Source organism: Sapajus apella, unplaced genomic scaffold (genome assembly GCF_009761245.1).
Source record: "Sapajus apella isolate SASKATOON/1434 unplaced genomic scaffold, GSC_monkey_1.0 scaffold71, whole genome shotgun sequence".
Taxonomy (NCBI): Eukaryota; Metazoa; Chordata; class Mammalia; order Primates; family Cebidae; genus Sapajus; species Sapajus apella.
In genome coordinates this window covers 7,477,912-7,500,769 of record NW_022437011.1, presented here as the reverse complement: position 1 = coordinate 7,500,769, position 22,858 = coordinate 7,477,912, and the positions used below count along the sequence as shown (strand labels likewise).

Genomic DNA, 22,858 nt, shown 5'->3' with positions numbered 1-22,858 from the left:
TGTGTGTGTGTGTGTGTGTGTGTGTGTGTGTGTGTGTGTGTGTGTGTGTGTGTGTGAAAGAGAGAGAGAGAAAGGAAGAGGACAACATATATATTTCTGGAGTAGTTAAGGCATCGTGGAAAGAGAGCTCATTTCCTGCCTTCCCAGGGAGTGTGGAGGTAATAATATTTAGAGTCTGAGGACTGCTGGTCATGACCCTTCTGAGAAGAGGTCAAGGTAGGTCTCTGTTACTTCCCTGTAGGCGCTGAGCCTTCTCCCTAGAGCGGAGAAACTATGAGCCTGGAAAGCTAAATATTGATTCAAGAAAGCTTGCCACTGGCCTCCGAAAATGGAGTAATAAGGGGCAGAAGAGAAAGTTTTAAGGCAGTTCTGTGGTTTTTTTTTTCACCCTGCCAAAATATTTTGATTTTGTTTGTGTGTCCACCGGTGTCAGCTAGTCTCTCCTGAGGGTGTGACCTGTGGTTCGGTTCAGAGGCACTCACACCTGTTCCATGGGGCTGCTGGCCCTGAGAATTATGAGGCTTATGGGGTTTATTTCATCTCTGCAGGTCAAGGAAGTCACAGATTCCTTGGGTCATCATTCCATTTATTCTGAGCTTATAGTTAGATGAACCACATCAAAGGTTTAGGTTTATTTCATTCCATAAGGAGAGAGGAATAGTCCTGGGGCCAGCCTGAGAGGTTGCCTGAGTCCTAGGCACTCTTGAAGAACAGTCAGGAAAGTGCAGTAATAATTTTAGAGCTCAGTATATACAGATGTTGTGCTGGAGACTGAGGATTCAGCTTCAAATGACAGACTTGTTCCCTGACCTCATGGGGCTCCCAGTCCCAATAGAATAGAAAGATTCATGTAACAAAGCAGGGTGATTAGGGATATGATTGTTATTTCTTTTTGGGGGCTTTGGGAGTCCCAAAGACTATCACTTCCTTTAGCCTGGTGAACAGGGGGGATTAGGGAAATGTCTTAATTCCGGGGTTAGGTCTGAGATTTGAACCAGAACTGACTCCAAAATGCCAAGAATTTAGGAATTTAGGGACTAAGATTACTCTCTTTTTTCCCCAAAGAAAGGTTTTTAGATGCATATCCTCTGCCTGTGTCTCTCTATATGTCCAGCACCCCTAAGAAGTAAGAATTCTTACCTAAGAGGTAAGAATCCCTAAGAGGGATTCTTAAAGTTTTTGTTTTCTGATGTCCATGTTTAATTTTACCCCAGTGGACTGCTCAGGATTGGTGTTCTTGGTACTTATCAGAATATTTGTTATTATAATCAGGCAGTCTTTGTTCCAAAACCTGACTCTACCAGATTTACTGTTCTGTAAACCTAAGCACATGTCTTAGACTTTATGAGCTTCTGTTTCTCCATCTGTAAAATGGGGATATTGATACTCACTTTAGTAGGGCTTTTGGGGGGATTGAGAGACATAATATATGTAAAATACTTAGAATAGTGTTAGCTAATATTAGGAAGTGGCCTTAACTTTCTGCAAGACCCAACGGTACCACCAGAGAAAGCCCTTTCCTGGGAATGTGTCACCCAAATTTTATCATCCTTTTAACATTGAGAAGACATGCTTGTGTTGCTTGGTGGGGAAAATACTGAAAGTTGTATAGTGCCTCTTCCTCTTCTTCATAATTTCCCATCCACATGGACAGGAACAAACTCATTGTGTTTTACCAATCAGGACTTGGAACTTAAACAATATTTGTTACTTATAGTAAAGCCTGATTAATTAGAACTCTTAACCAGAACCCTTAATTAACTGGCTTTTTTTTCTCTGTGTCCACTTCTCTTTAAGAAAAAGAAGGAGGCCAGGCACGGTGGCTCACGCCTGTAATCCCAGCACTTTGGGAGGCCAAGGCGGGCATATCACCTGAGGTCAGGAGTTTGAGACCAGCCTGGCCAACATGGCGAAACCCCATCTCTACTAAAAATACAAAAACATGAGCTGGGCATCGTGCACCTGTAATCCCAGTTACCTAGGAAGCTGAGGAGAGAGAATTGCTGGAACCCAGCGGGCAGAGGTTGCAGTGAGCTGAGATTGTGCTACTGCACTCCAGCCTGGGCAACAGGGCAAGACTCTGTCTCAAAAAAAAGAAGAAGGAGAAGGAGAAGCAAAATGATAAGAAAAGTTAGAGTTATTACTGGAGAGTTATGGCTGGCCCATGGTTAAAATGTACTATGCCCCCTGCACATGTATCCCCTGCCCCAGGATTTAGCCTCGTCTGCCTCTCCATCACGTCTCCAAGAGCCTGGCAGAGCTCCTCATACTTAGGGAGTGCTCAGCAAATCTTTGTTGGACAAATGAAGACATCACCTATGTTCTAGCTACACTTCACTATTGCTGTTCTTTACACATGCTCTCAATTTTCCTCTTCCCTGCCTTTGTTTATACTGAAATTATTTCTCTCAGTCCTATCAGAGGTGGACTTTGGGATGGAGTTATTTGTGCCTTGTCTTGTCTTGCTTATAAGGCAGTAGGTTCCTTGTAGACATCAGTTCTGTTTTCTTCATTTTTGAAGAAACACTGCATTTGATACATCATATGTTAACAGTTATCTAGCACTTGCAGTGGACTCAGTAAATGTGAGTTATATCTATTTCTTTATTTAATGCTCATATCACCTTTACAAGATATGTACTATTATTATTTCCATTTAATATATGGGAAACCTGAAGCTTCAAGGAACGAAATAACCAATATCTCTGGACAGTTTGTTGAATTCAATAGAATTAAATTTGGTCTCTAAGATCTTACATGTACACAGCCTTGCCCATAGGACCTGCAGTCCCAAAGGATGTCTTTAAAACATTTTTCTTTTAATAGAGAGGGGGCCTCACTTGATTGACCAGGCTGGTCTTGAACCCCTGGCCTCAAATGATCTTCCTGCTGAAGGCTTCTAAAGTGTTAGGATTATAGGTGTGAGCCACTGTGCCTGGCCCCAAGCCATATCTTGATGATAAAGAAACTCTTCTCTGTTAAAGAGTGGTGCTGCCTATAGAACTGGACTTTGCAAAGCAGGAATACAGGCTGATAATATTCATCCTTCATTTCTAAAGAGTTTCTTAAAGATCTCAAAATGAATTAATATATATTACCATCTTTGGGCTTCAAAGCAATCTTGAAACCTATGTCAGGTATTATGATTGCCTTTTATGGGTAAGCATGCCAAAGCCTAGGAAGAAGTGACTGTAAGAAGTGAACCCAGGTCTTCTGATCCTTAGTGAAGGCTCTTCATTACATTCTCCATTAATATATTAAAAGCAAAGCAAAACAAACAAAAAACCCCAAATAACTGTTCAAAATAGAAGATGATTCAGGAAGGTGTCTTCTGGGAGCAAAGTGGGTTCTTTCCAGGAAGCAGCTGTGGAGGGGGCTGACTGGAATACAAAGTCTTCTGGGGAAATCCTATTTCCCAGGAAATGGGTTTAGCTGGAACATCCTGTTTCTCTTTTCTATCCTGTTGTTTCTTGAGTGCTGCTAACAGAGAGGGGATCCTGGTCCAAAGACTCTGTGGGCTACCCCTGTCTCCTCAGACTAAAGGGAGAAAGGAAGGCATTTTCCTCTTTGATCCCTTTCTTTGTTTTTTTTCTGCTCATGCCCTACAAACCTCCCAGATACATGGGTGCCAGCCCTGGGTGGGAAGCTGCTGCCTGTTATTTCTCTTGTTCCCCCTTCCCTATCAGACACTGCTTCCTGGAGGGATTTCTGAATGGGATTTCAGTGGAAGGTTCCAGATGGGCAGAGAAGCAGCCCATTTCAGAAAGAAGGGGTTTAGATTTAAACCCTGCAGCGGGGGAGGGATAGAGAGATGGAGGCGGGTGCTGACTACTTTCTGTCTTGATTTATCTCAAGGATTTCTAATTTATTCCCCACATCACCTAGAATATACATTACTGCACTTCCTTTATCTTCTCTTTCAGAATCTAAGCCTATCTACAGCCTTATGAGCTCTAAGGACATTTTTATTTCATAGCATAGAATTTTACTTTCTTACTTCCTCTTGTTCTTTTTCCTTCTCCAACTGTCAGTTTTTTGGTCAACCAAAGATAAATGTGGGAAGGCCAGATGTGGCTCTGGGGAAGAGATGTTGGTGCTGGTTTGTGGGACTCTCCTGAGAACCATGTGGTCCTGCTGAGCTCAGCTTTGGCTGGTCCAGAGAGGCTCAATGTCCTGTGCTTGGTCATGGTGTGGTGGCTTGTGCGGTGACTGCTTTTTCTATCTGCTATTTCTTGGGTGTTACCAACTGACAGGGGACTGTGGTACAAAGACTTCCTGGACCAGAAAGGGAATGGAGGGAGAATCTAGTACTTTCCCAGCCTCCAGCCCAACAATAAATTTCATCATCCAAAGAAGGTTGCTCTCTTGCTTTTATTTTAAGATCTTTAGGAATGAACGCTAAAAAATTAATACTATCTAGTCTTAAATATTTCCACAGTTAAGAAGGATTTTTGAATGTTTAACTTAAAAACTAAAGGCTTTTTTTGTATTGATATACAGAGAAGCAAAGACCAGTGTCTTACCATATTGACGCTTTGTGGGTGGTTATCCTGGCAGGCCCCATGGACCATAGCAGCCAGGGAACGCCTCAGCCCAGAAGCTAAGCAGGGTCAAGCTTGAGGGAGGCTCGGATGGGGGACCGCCTGGGGAGACCAGTGGTTGACAGTTTCTTCCCTTCATAAAGTAACTGACTTTTGGATTTGTCTTATTATGTTTAAACATTCCTGAGTTTCAAGATGGACAACCTTTGGTTGTGACTATGACAATATCAATAGGCTGGTGTGGAGCAAGTGGGGAGTCCTATTTTGTCCAGTGGAAGATGGAAAATATTGTTTATAACTCAGTCTGTGAGAGTAAACTATTAATGTTTAGGGAATCTGGATGAAAGTAGAAATTTGTAAGAGAATTCTTTGGGTCTGAAGTTGTTTCAATATAACAAGTTAGAAATGATTTTCACAAGAAATGATTTCAATCTTAAATTCTTTGTTTGATTTTTATGAAGTTGATGAAGTCAGGGGCAGTGGCTTGTGCCTATAGTCTCAGCTGTTCAGGAGGCTGAGGCAGGAGGATCACTTGAGCCTAGGAGGTCATGATCAGCCTGGGCAATATAGCAATGATGCCATTGGCCCAAAATCATAATTATAAATGGCAAAGCCAGGATTTGAACCAGCCTCCTTCTTTCTGAAGTAGATGATGACATTTCATTGAGTTTAATGCTCTGGACATAGCAGGATAATGGCCTGGATAAATGTCAGGGTAGGACGTGTCCCTGGCATTTCCCTTTTGTGGACTTTAGGCCTGTGGGTTTTATCTTATTCTAGTTGTCACCAGATTCCCCTGTGTCTTACACTTCCATAGCCCTGGCTCCATGGACTATTCCTAGGGGTGGTGGGGCCACCCTATTGCCACCTGGATGAATGCTTAGTTGGGCCTCCTCATGAACCAGAGACTCACAATAGTAGGCTTGACTTTGGGCAAGAAAGGATGATCACATCTTCCAACCTTCTAATGTTGACTTCCTATAAGAACCTCCAGAGACCTCTCAGACACACAGCAGTCCTGACCCATTTTTGTTTGGCTGAGCTTCAGGGTGCACTGTCTGTGACTCTACCAGCTTGTACCCTGAGGAGAAATGAGCTCAATTATGGAGGCAGGTCCCAGTGAGGCTTTTCTGCAATGCTATTATTAATCTCATGGAGCATGGAAAAAATATAAAGTCAGATCTGTCTGCCCCATTTTCATCTTTGTTGATGTTCAGGACAGAGGATCATAGTGGGTGATACCATCACTGCTGAATTAAAAGGTGAGTTTCCCTCCAGCCATGATGTCTCTGCCTTTCTTTCGCTCCATTTCCCTCCACGGCCCCCCTGACCCCCTTTAGGACTCTACTGTGAATCCCACAGATTGTCATGGAAGGGCAGGAGTATGTTATAACTTTGTTTTTTAAACTTCTGCTTTTTTTTTTTTTTTTTTTTGGAACAGAGCAGCACTTTCCAGAGGTGATGCTAGGAGAAGAGTTTCTTAGCCTGAGTCTGGACCAGGTATGCAGCTTGATATCCAGCGACAAGCTGACCGTCTCTTCAGAAGAGAAGGTATGGCATGGCTCATTGGGAAAACGGGAGCCTCACTTGTCAGGTGGTCATGGGAGGGGCTTGTGGTTTGGTGAGATCTTTTCTTTCAGAGAAAAATAACAGCTTTTAAGAAAAATCCTTTTAAAAATTAAAAAAAAGGCTTTCTGGCTCATGACCATTACATTCTAGACCCTTTAGAGAAGAAATGACAGTGGTGGTGATGATGACGAAGCTGCCACTATTTACTGAACACTTACAGTTCGCCAAACACTGTGCTAAGTGCTTTATGTTCTTGGGCTCATTCCACCTCTGCCGTAGCCTTGTGAAGCAGGCACTGCTGTTGTCCCTGTACTACAGAAGAGGAAGCAAATTCAGATTCCTCTTCTACCAGGAAAAATTTCTTTACGCCGGTAGATGTAGTCTACTATAGTGAGATACCATAAGCTTCAGTGTTGGCCAGCAGGGTCCAAACCTCAGCTCCGGTATTGACAAATTAGTTATGTGACCTTGGGTGAGGTTCTTTGCCTCTCCTTTGTTTCCTCGTGTTGTAAAGTGAGGATAATAGTATTAGAACATATTCCACAGGGCAGTTCATTGGGGTAATATATGTAAAATGCCTGGTATAGTACTTGGTACCTAGTAGGTATTCAATCACTATTATATCCTGCAAACTGAAATCCTGAAATCCTGTTATCCTGAAACACTCACCATCTTCTCCTTTTCATTGTACATAGTTAGTTCTGAGCTGATCTTCCTCCCACATTCAACTGAGTTCCTTTATGGTAGGGACTACATCTTATTCCTTTCTGCATCCTCAGAGATGCTCAATACATGTTTTCTGAATGTCTTAGTTCACTCTTTGCATCCAAGCTTGGGGCTCTTTCTTGAGGGAATATTTAAGGAAAAACATTGAAAAGGATTTTGTATCTGAGAAGAAATTGCATTCACATGTCCAGAGAATGGGGTAAAACACACACCCCTGTCTGCCATCCTGGGAAATTTGATCAAGAAGAAAAAGTCATTTGTTAAAACTGTAGGCTTTCCTCAGAATAGCAATGGGTTCCCAGAAGGTGACTGGCACAATAAACTGGACTGTCCCTTAGGCTCAGGGAGGCCTCAGCTTCCTTGAACCTGTATGTGCACAAAGGTCCCTTCCTGCCTTAAAGTCAGAAACTGAGAGGATGCCCTGCCTTCTTACCAAGCATATGTACTGTCTGCTCTGGATTTTGCTACCAAATTGGCACAATTGGAAGGAATGAACCTTCTAATTGTCAGTTGATTGGCTATGTGAATGTTAAGACAGTTGGTCAATTTGGGGCGCCCTTGAGCATGTTCTAAGTGTAGAGTGAGAAAATGGAAGCACTCATAAACAGCAGGATTTGAATTCGCTTGGGGTATGTCGGTTGAGAGTGGGGAACCCTGTTAGTTTGAATTCATGCTGGCCCATCCTGCTCTTGAGATCATAGAAAGTTTTCTGCACATGAAGGCAAATCTGTGCTTGCTGTGTCTGGGTGGGAGTAGGGGTGGGTTATTAATAGGGAGAGGCATTATAGTGCTCTGGAAACCACTTGGGCTTTGGGCCCAGGCAAACCTGATTCTATTCTCTGCTTTCTGGCTATATGACCTTGAGAAGTCACTAGTCTCTTTGAACCTTATTTTCCTTAAATTTAAAATGGATACCAAATATGGCATTTGGCAGGTGCTCAATAAATGGCAGTTGTCATTGTAATTGCATAATCATCCATTTATAGGCACCATTAATAATGATCATGGTACCAATTTTGCCATTGATAATGGAAAAATATGCCATTGAATTAATTACATCTTTCCAGAAACAAAGAAACATGACTTTAAATGTATAAACTTAAAAATTGTTTGCAGTGGTGCTCAATAATTCATATACTTACCTATGAGTTGCTGTTTCTGTATAACCAATGTTTGGAGTATAGGTATTTTTCACATTAAGAAAGCTCTATTTCATATTTGCTTCTTGGAACTTATGTGTAACTTCAGAATTATGTCCTGTTTTTCATAAAGCAGATTACTCGTGATCTTGATCCCTTTAGGACCTTTAAGATTGGCAGTGCAATTTTGAGGTTTATCAAAGAATAGTGGGGCTTGGTCTACATTTTCTCTTTGGCTAAACTCATAATTTTTTTTCTCCTTAATTGATCATGTCTCACTGGAAATTAAATAGCTGGAAGCTTCTGACAATTAGATGTTTTTCATTTGAATGCTAGTCCTTTAGGCTTTGAAAATTCTATGTCTGTCCCAGGAGATTTAGTGATTTCTACCCCCTTTAATTACATTGTGTGTGATAAGCAATCTCTTGCATGCATAACAACCTTTCCTTTCAGTACTGTTTTATAGTGGAATTTAAAAATGTATTTGAAATAATATTAGGGATCTTGAGTTAAAATTCAACTGCATATGATGTTAACAGTTGCAGAAAACTCAACTGCGTTGGTAATCTAATAACTTGTGTTCCGCTGACTCCATACTTAACAGCATGTCAGCAATTATGACTTACTCTGTGTGCTGCCCACAGATTTCTTTGAACATATATTAAAAAAGCCAGATTTCAGACATTAACCTGTAAAAAACACATGCATCTTAAAATAGAGGAAATGTAGTATTTTACTGTTAACAATGAGTATAAGTAACAGTGGCCAGCCCTAGGCAGCTTCCATCTTGGAAGTTTGCAAGTATAAGTTCTACAGTCAAAGGGGCTGAGTTTGAATCTTGACTTTCCTACTTAAACAAGCTGAGAACTTTGGGCAAGCTATGTATTTCGCACAAGAATGTATGTACCATATACAAGTAGACAGGAATTTTATCTGTCCAGTTGTCACTGCTGGAGTGGTATCAGGTTCATGGTAGGCACTGGAAAAAGTCGCTGTTGAATGACTACGTAAAAGAACCTCCCTATGGCTCAGTTTTCTCATCTGTAAAAGGTGAGTAATGGTAGTATAGTATCTACCTTATAAGGTTGTTATGAGGATTAAATGGGATGATATACGAAAAGTGCCTAGAATACAGGAAGTGTTCATTACTGTAAGATACTATTGTTATTGCTGCTATTATTATGGTTATTACTACTAGCACTGCACCTAGTACTAGTCATAACTGTTGACTGGGGCCTTTCTTAAGAGGAAGCTTTTCCTAGTAGCCATATTGGTCTGGGCTGTTGGTGAGACCGGGGGCCCAGTGCTTAGCAGGGTCAGAGAGTGGTTGTGACCTCATGTACCCCAGTGTCCCCAGCCCTGCCTGGGCCCCTCCCAGGGCTCAGAGACTGTTCTTCTTCCAACATCACTTGCTTTTGCCCATTCCTTATCTGCTCTACTGCCCTCAAATACCTTGAGGGCTGTGAGGGTATCTTAGTCATCTTTGTATCACACACAGTGCCTGACTCAGTGCTCCGGGAGGTGCCATGGAAGGGCTCAGCAGATGTTCCCCAAGGGATCCAGGCAGACTGGGGCTGGACTCCACCCTGAGCCAGCTGAAGTTATGGGAATAATTTTAACATTTTTCCAGAAAGTATGGACAGATAGGGGAATTCGAAGGCAGGGGAGGGCATGGATCCTTGCCATTTTTGCTCTTGTTTTTCCTTCATGTGGTTTTTATTTTAGAATTCCTATTATTTGAGAGAGGTCAAATGGATGTGATAGGAGTCACACAAAATCACTAGTTCATTGGGTAGGACCTTCCCTTTCCTCATGTCATGCTGGACCCCTGTTGAGTTCCATAGGGATGGCACCATGTTCAAGAGGTCGAAGAAGAGGCCTGGAGGCAGCAAACGAGACGTAGGGTTTATTGAGGGCGTTTACATACAGGGCTCTCCAGTGGTGGCAGGCTGGACAGGGAATCGCAACTGCTTGTAAAATGCATGCAGTTTATATAGCATCTTCACGTAGCACCCTCGTGCTAGTGACCTTCACCTGGTAACCTTCATTTAACACAAAACAAAGGGCCTCAATCCCTTGCATGTTCCAGGATGAGCTGGGGTACAGATGTTCCTCATAGGTAAGAAATGAATCTCCAGGTTCTTTATTCCTTAGCTTGGAACACTGAAAACAGGTTCTTCTTAGACCATAGGGTCATTCTCATGCTTAAGTTATCCTGTCAGGTGCATCTACCACACACTCCACTACCCTGAGGACAGAGCCAAAAAGATAAAGCAAGTCCCTCCAAGGCATCTGATTCTTCCACATGGTGGGTGTCGAGGGGTCAGGACTAAGCCTGTGAACAGACAGCATGTTAATTATATTTCCCTTTGAGACACAAAGTTCAGGTCTGGCAATGAACATCCTCAGTGACCCAGTGACCCAGGGGCAGGGTAAACAACCTTCTGGGAGAAATCTGCTTTAAGGAAAGAGATACGACTCCTGAGTTCCAGTGCAGTTTTGCCCTTGAATTGCTGTGGGGCCTAGCAAGTTACTGGACTTCTTTGAATCTTTGCTTTCCTATCTGGTAAATATATTTCTCCATCTGAAGGTCCCATACCTTCTTATGAAACACTATTGAGGCTTTTCAGAGACACCTCTGAGTGAGTCTTAACAGGGAAATGACATATATTTTAGATACTGGTTAGGAAGAAATTTATTAAGTCTCCTTAAAAAATTAGTGTTAAGTATGTGCTGGAATAAGAACTATAGGTTACTTTCTTTTTGCATTATCACATTTTAAAATGTGCTGTTGTCTCCTTAAACTGCATTTTAGGGGCCAAATTCTGATATCTTATTTCTCTGGAGGGACTGGGCCCTTATCTCCTAGGATCATTGGTGTTGCATGTCCTTCTGTCTGAATTCCTTGCCTCTCCAGCCAGGTGGTGTGGAGAGCAGGCTGGAGGGCCTCAGCTGGTGGGCTTGGCTTGCGTGATTGCTGTGGAGGCATTGCCAGGTGACTGAGCAGGTGTACCCTGCTGCCTAGGCCAAGCTCTTGGCAGCCCTGCCTTACTCTGAGGTTATCATTTAGAGTTGCCAGCTTCTCAGCCTACAAGCGGTGATCTATTAAAGCCCTACCTTGCATTACTCTTTTTACAGTTCTCCTTTGGACAGTGCAATTCAATAACCACCTATGCACAGAATACCACAGCACCGTGCCCCCAAATCTACCATGACCAACCAGTGTTCTCCAGGTACATTTCACACATTATTACTATTATTATTTTTAAAACATGAAGTTTGTACTGAAGTAAGTTCATAGAGAAGCAAACAAAAAGTATACAATTAAACTTTTTACAAAGTAAAACACCCACATAACTAGCATCCAGATAAAGAAATAGACCCCAGAACCGCCTTCCAGTTACTACTCCCTACCCTGGGAAGGGCATCTACCTTCTTGGCTTCTCACACCTTAGATGAGTTTTACCCGTTTTGGAAGTTTATATAAATAGAATAATGGTGTGTGTGTGCTTTTGCGTCTGATTTTTCCTGTTCAGCATGACATTCAGAACATTATTTCTAATTCTTACCACAACTTGCAAGGCAGAGATTATTGTCTTCATTTTGCAGAGTAAGAAACTAAGGCTCAGAGAGGTGACACAGCTCATTAAGAGTAAATAGCGCCATAATGTGAAGCTGCATGTGTCTGCCTCCCAAGCCCTGCTCTTTATTAATGCACCCCCACCCCGATGAGGGGCACAGAGATGAGTGACAGCTAATTACTATTCAGGGGCTCATAGTCTGGTAGGAAGACAGACTGAAAACATGTGTCCATAGTATTTGTCCAAGAGAAATAATTGCTTATAATTGTAGTTCAAGGAAAGCACCCTGAAATATTTTATTCCAGGTTGTTGGATAGGAACGATGTCATGGAAAAGAGAATCTTTGAGCTAAACTTAGGAGAATGAGAGTATAATTTTGGAAAGCCATTTAAGTTGGAGGAATAGTAGGACTATTCCTACTAAAGACTTGGAAGTTTGGAATAACTTGTACTTGGGGAGAAAAGTAACCTCTGTGACAAGAACCAAGGATCTTCAATGGGGTATGGTGGGAGATGAGGGTGGGTATGGGGTAGGAGTCTGTGAAGAGATTTAAGGACTGAGAACTTTCTTCTTGAGGTCAGTATTTGCCTAAATGTGTCCATAAAGACAGTATTACAAGATGTTTATAGGTGTTTGAGTTATTTGTTGTTGTTGTTGTTGTTTTTTAAAAGCATTCTCAGGTTAGATACATTTAGGAGAAACTGGCTGAACAAAGTAACCAGGTTTCTTTACTACAGGACTTGTCAGAGCTTTTATATGAGCTCTGCGAACCTTTAAGGGGTATTTGGGAATACAGTATGATGTGTGTCTTGGGCTCATTTGGCCCCTGAGCCCCTTTACTACAGAATATCTCCTGCATTTGGTATCCTTAGGAACACATTGTGGAGAAGAGTCTTTAAGCCACCTTTCATTGGTTATCCCAGATATTCTACTATTTTTTGCATCTTTGATCTGTCTTTTGGTAATTCATTTCCTTGGTGATTTATAATTTTTGATTGTGACTTCATGTTCAGAGGGTGTCATATCCTGGGAATCTAGATTGCCCTGGGCTGTGGATCCTATAGGGCAGGTTTACTGGTTTAGGAAACAGTTTTTGTATTAGATTTTGTCTTATATACTTCCTATGCCACTTGAATGATGTCAGTTCAAACTCTACATTTGTATGTGGCATGAGCCTAGGGTTTGAGTTTCTTGAAGATGTAGATTTTACTCCCTATCTTTCCCCTCTTCCTTGCCTCCCTCCTCACTGCATTCCTCAGCCCACAGGAGATGGCAAACTTCCTTCCCCTCACTCATAGCAGATGAGCAGAGTTCATTTAGTCTTAGTTTTACAGCTGGGGCAAAACTGTCCACAGGAGCCTGTGGCCCAGACACCCTACCCAATGGGACACCAGTCTTCAATTAAAGCTCATATCTGAATTGTCTCTGTGAGACATTTTGGCTTCAACTTTTGTTCAGCTGCCTGGCTTGAATTCCTTCTTATTTAAAACACTCAGGCATTTTTTTCTTGCTTTCACATGTGGCTCAAATCTTTACTTTATTGTAATACATTATTTTCACGTGTTTGGAGCTACAGGGAACGATTCCTTCCAAAGCAGCTCAGTCCACCATATTGACCGGCAGACATTCTCCATCCCTATGTCATCCTGCACCCGTGGTTAGGATTAGTGCCACTGAAGTCTCTCAGCTTGTAGGCGTTTCTATCAAACCATTATGCTTCAGTCCTTTCCTTGTTCTTTGTGGAACAAGAACCCAGCTAAAGATTTTCTCAGTGAAAATATTTTTTACTGGCTGTAGGCAGTGATAGAAAGCTGAAGAACAATTTCCAGGCCAAGTGATCTTACTGTTTTAATTTTTTCATGATTTTTGGTTATCTGAAGTCAGATATCTGGCAGTGTGCTGCTGTAGGAAAAGAACCATACATACATTCATTCATGCTTTCATTAATTTATTCATTCTATTAAGAAATATTACTCTGTGATATGCAGATAGCATATCAGTCACAGGAGAGACATTGGCAGACAGATAAAAACAAGATACCTCCCTTTGCAGAACTTGATAATGACATAGAGAAGAGATATTTTATCAAATATGTGCACAAATAAATATATCGCTACAAAGTGAGAGATGTGGTATGAAGGAGATGTGCAGTGTGCTGGGAAAGTGTAGACTGAAATCAGTGGTTCTAATTGCTGTCTTCTCACCAATTTGCTGGGTAATGTCAGGCAAACTACTTCGTTTCTCTCTGCCTTACTTTCTCCTTTTGCAAATGACTAGCAGTTTCACAGGGTCCTTGTGAATCTAAAATGAAGCAACTACAAGAAAGAGCTTTTAAGTGTTGTGTGAAATGGTGATGGTACAGTCAGAAAGATTAATTCAACTGGGTAGGTTTCTAGGGAGCCTTCAGACCAGGACATCACTCAGTTAGTGGTGTGCTGGTAAATGTTTAACAACTGGCTCTCTAAAAAACATTCCAAATGCCCTGATTCATTTATTGATTCGTTTGCTGATTTCCATGGTATAAATATTTCCATCAAGGCTGACTTCAACTACCAGTGTAATGTCACTAAACGTGGAGTTAGGAAGAGATATGCACAATGAGCTCTAATTGCAGCACACCACTGCTCCCAGTTGTCCCTGGTGTTGGGTGTGACAATGAAGTGAGAATATGGTTAATACAACTTGTTAAGCTTTCATTTAAGAAACAAAAACAGGAATCCGACAGAATCATTCTTGTGTCTAGAAGCACTATCTTCTTAATTAATTAGTTAATTAATTTTTTTGAGCGGAGTCTTGCTCTGTCACCCAGGCTGGAGTGCAGTGGCATGATCTCAGCTCACTGCAACCTCCACCTCCCAGGTTCAAGCAATTCTCCTGCCTCAGCTTCCCAGGTAGCTGGGATTACAGGCGCGCCACCACACCCAGCTAATTTTTGTATTTTTAGTAGAGACGGGTTTCACCATGTTGGCCGGGATGGTCTATGATCTCTTGACCTCTGGTGATCCACCTGCTTTGGCCTCCCAGAATGCTGGGATTATAGGCATGAGCCACCACACCCGGCCTATCTTTATTTCAAAGCATGGCAGGGATTTGGTAAATGCTATTGTCTCAATCCCTGGGAAAAGAATAAGGAAACCCAGGGGAGATGTCCTAGGAGGGTGTGGAGGATTGTAATTAGGATTATCAGTTTAGGAACTTGGTTTCCCAACTCAACAGTCTGCCCAGATTTTTAAAATTAATTGTGTCTCTCAGACGCAAATTGTGTAATGTTTGAACATGAGTTTTTGGAGTTAGAGGTGAGTTCACATCAGATCTACTACTCCCTGGCAGTAGACCTCGTACAGCTTGCTAACCTCTCTGAGGCTGTTTCCTCTTCTGTAAAATGTAAGCAGTGACACCTGCGTTATAGAGATTTTTGGTGGATTAAATTGGATCATATGTGTAAAATGCCTGTGTTTGTTGTTATTGATAAAGTTACTCCTTCTCAGATCAAGTAACAATCAGGCCCATGTACAGGAACCTAGCTGTTTTTTCTTTTCCCCCCTGATATTGTCAAAATTAGCTTCTTTTCCTTCTTCCTATGTTTTGCTGAGAATTGCTCCCAATTGAACTTCTCCCCTGGCCAAGTCAGTGCCCAGCCTTTTTAACTTGAGTCCTTCTTGATCTTCAAAACACATTTTGAAAGTAGGGAAAAGTGCCCCAGGACTCCTCATTTTCCTTGGGGCGTGGAAGTCCAGCCTGGCTTGGCCGCCTGTCTGTCCAGAGGGGCGGAGTGGAAGGACTGGATTCATCTGGTGTTCTCTGGCCAAGACCTGGGCTTACATCTGAAGTGTGGTGAGCTGGGAGCTATGGAATCTGATTTTCTCCAGCTTCTTTCCACATGACAGTCTTGCAGCATGCAAGAAATTGGTTCTAGGACATTAATCAGTGAGGAAATGGGGCTATTTCTTTGTTTTAAAAGTGAAACCCTAAGTGTGCCTAAGAGCAGCTGATTATTTCATCACAAAAAGTAGTATCTAAGTAGATATCACCCCGTCCTGTGATGGAATCTATAGTCTCTGCTTAGATTTTATAGACTGGGAGTTGACAAACCTTTTCCAGGAAAGGCCAGATAGTAAATATGTTAGGCTTTGTGTGTCATGGCTTCTCATCTCTGCTACTGTAATGTGAAAGCAGTCACAGACAATACATAAACGATGAGTGTGGCTGTCCTCCAACATAATTTTATTTACCAAAACAGGTGGCAGGCTGGATTTGGCCTGTGGGCAGCAGTTTGCAACCCCACTGTTATTAGATCTATTAGACATTTGAGAGTCAGCTAAGAATAATGTGTTTAGAGCAAGAGCACTGAAGTTGGTTTTGTATGTAACCAAGCATAGCTGACTCTGCTTCTTTTTAGTTCTGGGACTTGGGCAAGTCATTTAATAAGGCATAAGAGTATCTACTCGTTGGGTTATCTTGATAACTCAGGGAGGCAGTGTTTATGGAGAGTCCCTTGATGGGAAGGGTTATTGGGAAAGATTTTAGGTACATTGAAAGCTAAAGCAAGTTGGAAGTTTATTTGCTTGTTTATTTTCAAGCATGAAGTCCAAATGAAGAAAATATGTGGCCTCCTCTAGCTGCTGAGAAGGTCACTGCTGTTGCTGAATGCTGTGGCTTTCACAGCTGAGTAGGTAAACAGTGCAACTAAGCGGAACCAGTTAAACAAGTCAAGCCGAAAATAAAGATAAAGTTAAATATCGACTTTGGGAGACTCAGCTTGCTTTTTTGTTTTTATAACAAAAATTAAGCTGGTTGATGGGGAAGAATGTGATCGATAAATGCTATCCACTCAAGGCCTTGTAGTTTATTCTTCAGCAAAGCTTTGCAGTCAATTACCTTGTGTTGTGCTAGGCAGCATTGGGGGATGGTGTGCAGAGATAGAGCTGGTACATTTCTCACCCTGCATAGGCTCACAGTTTAGTAAAGGGGACTAGAAAGAGGTGTGGCTAACCAACCACAAGCAGGGCAGAATGGGGTTGTCTACCCATCACCTAACCAGCAAAGGCAGACTTTATCTGCCTTTGACTCTGCCTTACCCACCAAGATTCCCACTCCGTCTTCCCCGGCCCTGCTGTCTGCTCCAGCCTGGGCAGCTTCCACACATCTCCTTCCATGCTTATTTTGAACTCATTTTCCATTCATTCATTTTAAAAGTATTTCAGTTTGTGTTATGTGCCAGCAAATAAGACAAGGTCTCTCATGGATCTTAAGGGCTAGTGGAAGAAACATAATCATTCAAACAATGCTATGAGGGTGAGGGACATAGCTCCATGAGAGCTCCTAATAAAAAATGAACTAGATGAGGATTTCTATGGTGTATGTGCTTATGTTTGTACATAAATAGGTTATTTTATATAAAAATAGGAGCAAACTATACATATGTACTACTCCTTTCCTTTTCTGCTCCCTTCCCTTCCTTTCCCTTTCCCTTCCCCTTTCCCCCTCTCTTTTCTTTGTTTGCCAAATTTAAGTTATTTCCAGCCCGACTTAAGTATATAATTAGGAACCAGTGGCAAGTGTTTTAGGGCAAAGCACCATTAACATATCAACACACAAAAATGCACTTAGGTTAAGAAAAATCAGAATACTTTTTCCCCTTGCAGGTAAAGTTTTCATGCCAACTTTCTGCCATCCTGTAAATTTTGTGGTAGTTTTTTCCCTTAGAATTTCTTTTCGTCTGCCTTCCACTTCTTATTCTGAAAAATTAAAAACCTATTATAAGTTTGCAAGAATGAACATTCATGTCGTCTTTACCTAGACTGACCATTAATACTTGGTTTCATTTACTTTATCTCTCTAATCTTTCATTTTGCTGAATCATTTGACAATACATTGCAGACATTATGACACATCACCCCTAAATATTATAGCATGTATTTCTTAGGAACAAGGAAGTTCTCTTTTCTAGCCATAAATCCAGTTATACCAATGAAATTTAATATTGATCTAGCAATATTATCTAACAGATAGTGGATATTCACATTTTCTTAATAGCCCCCCAAAAGCCATTTATGGCAATTTCTTTTACAGCCATAATCTAAGGTTTATGCACTGCATTTAGTTGCCTAGTTTATAAATCTCCCTAATCTAGAACTGTCTTCCTACCTTTTTTTGTCTTCCATGATATTAGCAGTTTTGAAAATTCAGGCAAACCATCTTGTAGAGTGTGGCAAACATAGAGTTGTCTGATTATTTCCTCACCGTAAGATTCAGGTTAAATATTAATATTTTAGGAAGAATAGTACTTAGGAGACACTATGTGTTTTCAATTAAATCGCAATCAGGAATATAAGTTTGTCCTCTTATTGCTGGTGTTAAATTTGGTCCCTTGTTTAAGGTATTGTCTATCAGAGCTCTCTATTTGAGGATATTTTCCCCCTATGTAAGTAATATGTAATCTGTTGTGTGATTCTGTCTTTTTTTTTTTTTTTTTTTTAAGGACGGGCTCTTGCTTCCCAGGCTGGAGTGCAGTAGCATGGTTACAGCTCACTGCAGGTTCAACCTCCAGGGCTTAAGTGATCTTCCTGCCTCAGCCCCTCAAGCAGCTGGGACTACAGACATGTGCCACTATGCCTGACTGATTTTCTTTTTTTTTTTGTAGAGATGGGATCTTGCTAAGTTTCTCAGGCTGGTTTCAAACTCCTGGGCTCCCACCTTGGCTTCCCAAAGTGCTGGGATTACAGGTGTGAGCCACTGCACCTGGCCTTTAACAACTTCTGATTTTAGCATCTATTGGTGATCTTTGCTCAATCAGTTACTACATTGGTGGTATTGCAAAAATGGAATTTTTCTAATTCCATTATTCCTTTTATGGGGCATTTTTTTTTTCCTTGGAAAGAAGAGAACTTCTTACACTTTTGTAGTATCCATATAGGAAAGAAGAGACTTTCTTCTACTTTTTTAGTATCCATATGGGTTCATGGATTATATTTTTAAAATTATTATTATTATTTTTTGAGACAGGGCCTTACCTCATCACCCAGGTTGGAGTGCAGTGGTACACTCATGGCACACTGTAGCCTTGACCTCCCAGGCTCAAGCAGTCCTCTCCCCTTAGCCTCCCTAGTAGCTGGGACTATAGGCATGCTCACCATGCCTGGCTGATTTTTTTATTTTGTAGAGATAGGGTTTTGCCATGCTGCCCAGGCTGGTCTTGAACTCCTGGGCTCAAGCAATCTGCCTGTCTTGGCTTCCCAAAATGTTGGGATTATAGATGTGAGCCACCATGCTTGGCCATATTATAATTTAAAAAAAAATTAAGACTATATTCCCACCTTAGCCTCTCAAGCAGCTGGGACTACTGACATATGCCACCATGCCTGTTTTTTTTTTTTTTTTTTTTTTTTGGTAGAGATGGGGTCTTGTTAAGTTCCTCAGGCTGGTCTCAAACTCCTGGACTTCCACTTTGGCTTCCCAAAGTGCTGGGATTACAGGTGTAACCCCATGTATTGAGATATATGGATATTCAATGGACAATTTGATTAGTTTTGACAAATGTATATGCGCATGTAATGCACACCCTAAACCACAAAAAGCTTCCTTTGAACCTTTTTCAGTCATTCCCTGACCCTGCTTCCTCTCAAAGCAGCACTGATCTGATTTCTTCATTATTCTCTTTGATATTTAAATTGTCCCAAATATTGGCATTGAAAGCCCCATCCAGCTGGCTCTATGTCCTTTTGAGATGTCTTCTTTAATCAGGTATAAAAAGATGTTTTGCTTTATTCTTTTAATAGCTGAAAATAGAGTTGGCACTCTGTATCCATGGGTTCCATATCCATGGATTCAACTAAGAAAATATTCAGAAGAAAAAAATTCCACAAAGTTCCAAAAAGCAAAATTTGAGTTTGCTGCAACACTAAGTACTACACTGAATCCACTTGCATGAAGTGATGTATGGGCATTATATTAGGTATTATAAGTAATCTTCTATAATTATTTAAATTATATTATTTATATACTTTAAGTACACACACACACACACACACACACACACACATATGTGTGTGTATGGGAGGATGTTTTAAAGTATATGGGAGGATGTCCGGAGGTTATATGCAAATATTATGCCATTTTATATAAGGGACTTGAGCATTGGCAGATGTTGGTATCTGTGGGTGGTTGTAGAACTGTGCGCTGGGGCCAGGTGTGGTGGCTCACGCCGGTAATCCCAGCACTTTGGGAGGCCGAGGCAGGTCGATCACCTGAGGTCAGGAGATCGAGAACAGCCTGGCCAACATGGTGAAATCCCGTATCTACTAAAAATACAAAAATTAGCCAGGCATGGTGGTGCACACCTGTAATCCCAGCTACTAGGGAGGCTGAGACAGGAGAATCACTTGAACCTGGGAGGCGGAGGTTGCAGTAAGCCGATACAGCTAGTGCTTGACTTACGACCACGATTGGTTCTGACAGACCGGTCGTAAAACGATTTGGTCGTAAGTTGAGTAGGCTATATGTACAGTACTGTGAAATGATGTTATAAAAATCTTTAAGTCATATTTTATCATAATTTTCTTTCATTATTGTTATATATCATAATTTTCTTTGTTCTTTTATGCCATTTGTATCATCTCTACACCATTTTGTTTCTTATTTTTACATTCATCAGGTTTAAGTAAAACACTGCATTACCAGTACAACTGGTTTAATATTTGCAAAACATACAAAATTACAAAATACAGGTGCATACAAAAATACAAAATACAGGTGTAAGAAATACCATAGGAAACATTTTCCCAATTGCAAAACATATCAAAATATATAAACATGTACGAAACATTTTATTGGCCGCTAGTGCTTGGCTGCGGATTGTTGATGTCGTCATCTGAGGCAGCAGTTGGGGTTACCGGGGTTGGTTTTTTCATAAACATGGTGAGCTTTGTCTGAATTGTATGTTTCTTTTTTGCTTCATAAATTTCATGATACGGACCAAACACATCGTGCGCCATCCGTTCAATCCTTGCAAATCGTTTGATGTTTGGGTCCATTGCTTCGAAATGTATAAGAAGTTTATTGGGAGGGGTTTGATGAAAAATATCCAAGACACAAAACACAAATTGCTGTACCGAGTCTAGGATAACAGTTGAAATGGTGCACGCGGAGATGGTAGTGCTGCCGGAAGCTGGTCCGCACTGTCGTAGGCCCAGCTGGGCAACGTTTGCGCTGCCAGACGCGATTGTGGTCGTAAAGTCGAATGGTCATAAGTTTCATAGGTTGTAAGTCGATCAATACCTGTATTGTGTCATTGTACTCCAGACTGGGAGACAGAGCAAGACTCTGTTTTAAAAACACACACACAAAAAACAAAACAGTGCCCCAAGGGTACTGAGGGATAACTGTATCTAATGGTATGGATACTCCTTTAATAATTTCTCCTAAAGCCCATTAGTGGACTTCAGGTAGTTTTATTTTTTTGTCCCGTTACAACCATGAGGGCATATTCTATTCTCTTACACTGATGTGAGTATAGGCTAGAGCTCCAGAAGTGGTATTTTAAAGTCAATGAGTATGCACATTTAAAATTTTGATTGAGAATGCCAATACTTCCCTCCCCTTTTAAAAAGCATATTAATGACATTTTAACAGACATTGCTGGTTTCCCCATGGCCCCACCAACACTGAATTTTCTCTGTCTGTGTATATCTGGTGGCACAGAGTTCAAATTTGGACTTATCCCTGAGTAGAGCGAACATCCAAAGTATAGGTCTGTCTTTTTGGTTCCAAGCCCTCCAGTTTCGATTTGCATACAAATGAAATTCCTCCTCAAGGAGAAATGTTTGCCATTCCTTGTCATTCAGTGTCACATTGACCATCACAGCCAGCTTTGGGCAGAGGGTGTTCTTCCTGTTTTTATTCTGCATTAACTTTACTTGGGACATAAGTGGGGAAAGGGAGGCCTGGGTGATGACGACATTGCCCCCAGGGTCTCATCTTCCTAGGCAGCCTCTATAAATTTGGTTTGCAGTTACTGCTCTGTATTTCTACCCTTAAATAACTATTGGAACTGGTTTTTATTTTAGAATGAACCATGATGATTCTACATTTGGGATAGCAGGTTTGTCCGTGTGTGTGTGTGTGTGTGTGTGTGTGTGTGTGTGTGTGTGTGTGTGTAGAGTGTGTGTGTGATTGCTTTCTGAGGCCAGCTATTGAGTCTCAGATTAATTAAACACCCTTGTGGATGACTCGTAACTTTTTTTCCTTTTTTTTTTTTTTTCACAGATTGAGGGTTATTTGAAAGCTTTTGTCTCTTTACTGAAGTTGCTCATGTTGCTTTTCTTTATAGGTGTTTGAAGCTGTGATTTCGTGGATCAATTATGAGAAAGAAACCCGCTTAGAGCACATGGCAAAGCTGATGGAACATGTCCGACTCCCTCTCTTACCTAGGGACTACCTAGTTCAGGTGAGTACTGTATGAAGAACCAAGCACTTCTGTGTTCACCCAGGCCTCTAGGAACAACAGTGGGCAATCCTGACTGGACAGAGCAGTTGAGAGGTTTAGTGGATCTTCTGTATGTGCTGAGGGAACCAACCCGCTGGGTTAAGTGTTAGGGGTTGTAAAGTTTAAGAGCATAGGCTTGAAAATAGGACACTTAAGTTTCAGTCTCTGCTCTATTGCTTATTAGTTTTAGATTTTTATTTAACCTCTTTAAGCCTCAGTTTTTCTTCCATAGAACAGATTTTATAGTAGAGCCCTGCAGGGTTGCTGTGGGCACTAAAGGAGTGGAGTACGCAAGTCAGATGTTTAGCGTGGAGCCCAGCATAACACGTTCCATGGAAGTTAGCTGCCTTTGTTGTAGAGGGCCGAAGCAAGAAGGGTCATGTCCGCAATGTTTCTGTATTCCCTTTTTGTCTTAGTTTTAGGAAATTTGAAGCCAAATTCAAGACTGTAAAAACCAGGTGCCTACAATATACGTAGTGATTCTACTTAGTCTGGAAAGGAAAAAAAAATTAAGAATTGTGGGGTTCTTTTATGGTACCCTATGTTTTCTCACTTAATCCTTATAACAACCCTGAGAAGCAAAGACTGTAACTCCTTTTTTACTCATATAGGCCTTGAGACTTATGGAGGTTGGAATTTATCGGGGGTTACCAGCCTTAGGGAGGCTCAGGGTTCAAATCCATGTTAGTCTGGCTCTGAAGTACATAGTTCTTCACCAAGCTAGCTGCCACCATTGATAGGCTCTTTTCTGCTTACCCATTACATGACTTATTTTATATAGTAAATGGCATTAGACACAATAGAAGCAGAGAATAAACC

General features: G+C 41.3%; 1 protein-coding gene across 6 annotated transcripts in view; it reads left to right on the top strand.

Moving 5' to 3' along the window:
• KLHL3 (kelch like family member 3) overlaps window positions 1-22,858 on the top strand; it is a 122,844-nt gene that overhangs the window by 51,217 nt on the left and 48,769 nt on the right. For 5 of the 6 annotated variants that reach the window (XM_032250508.1, XM_032250511.1, XM_032250507.1 and 2 more), the window contains 2 exons: window positions 5,983-6,092; window positions 21,884-22,000. In XM_032250508.1, the coding sequence (XP_032106399.1) occupies window positions 5,983-6,092; window positions 21,884-22,000 (227 nt within the window). The remainder of the gene's footprint in view (window positions 1-5,982; window positions 6,093-21,883; window positions 22,001-22,858) is intronic. The other variant, XM_032250513.1, reaches the window with a different exon arrangement.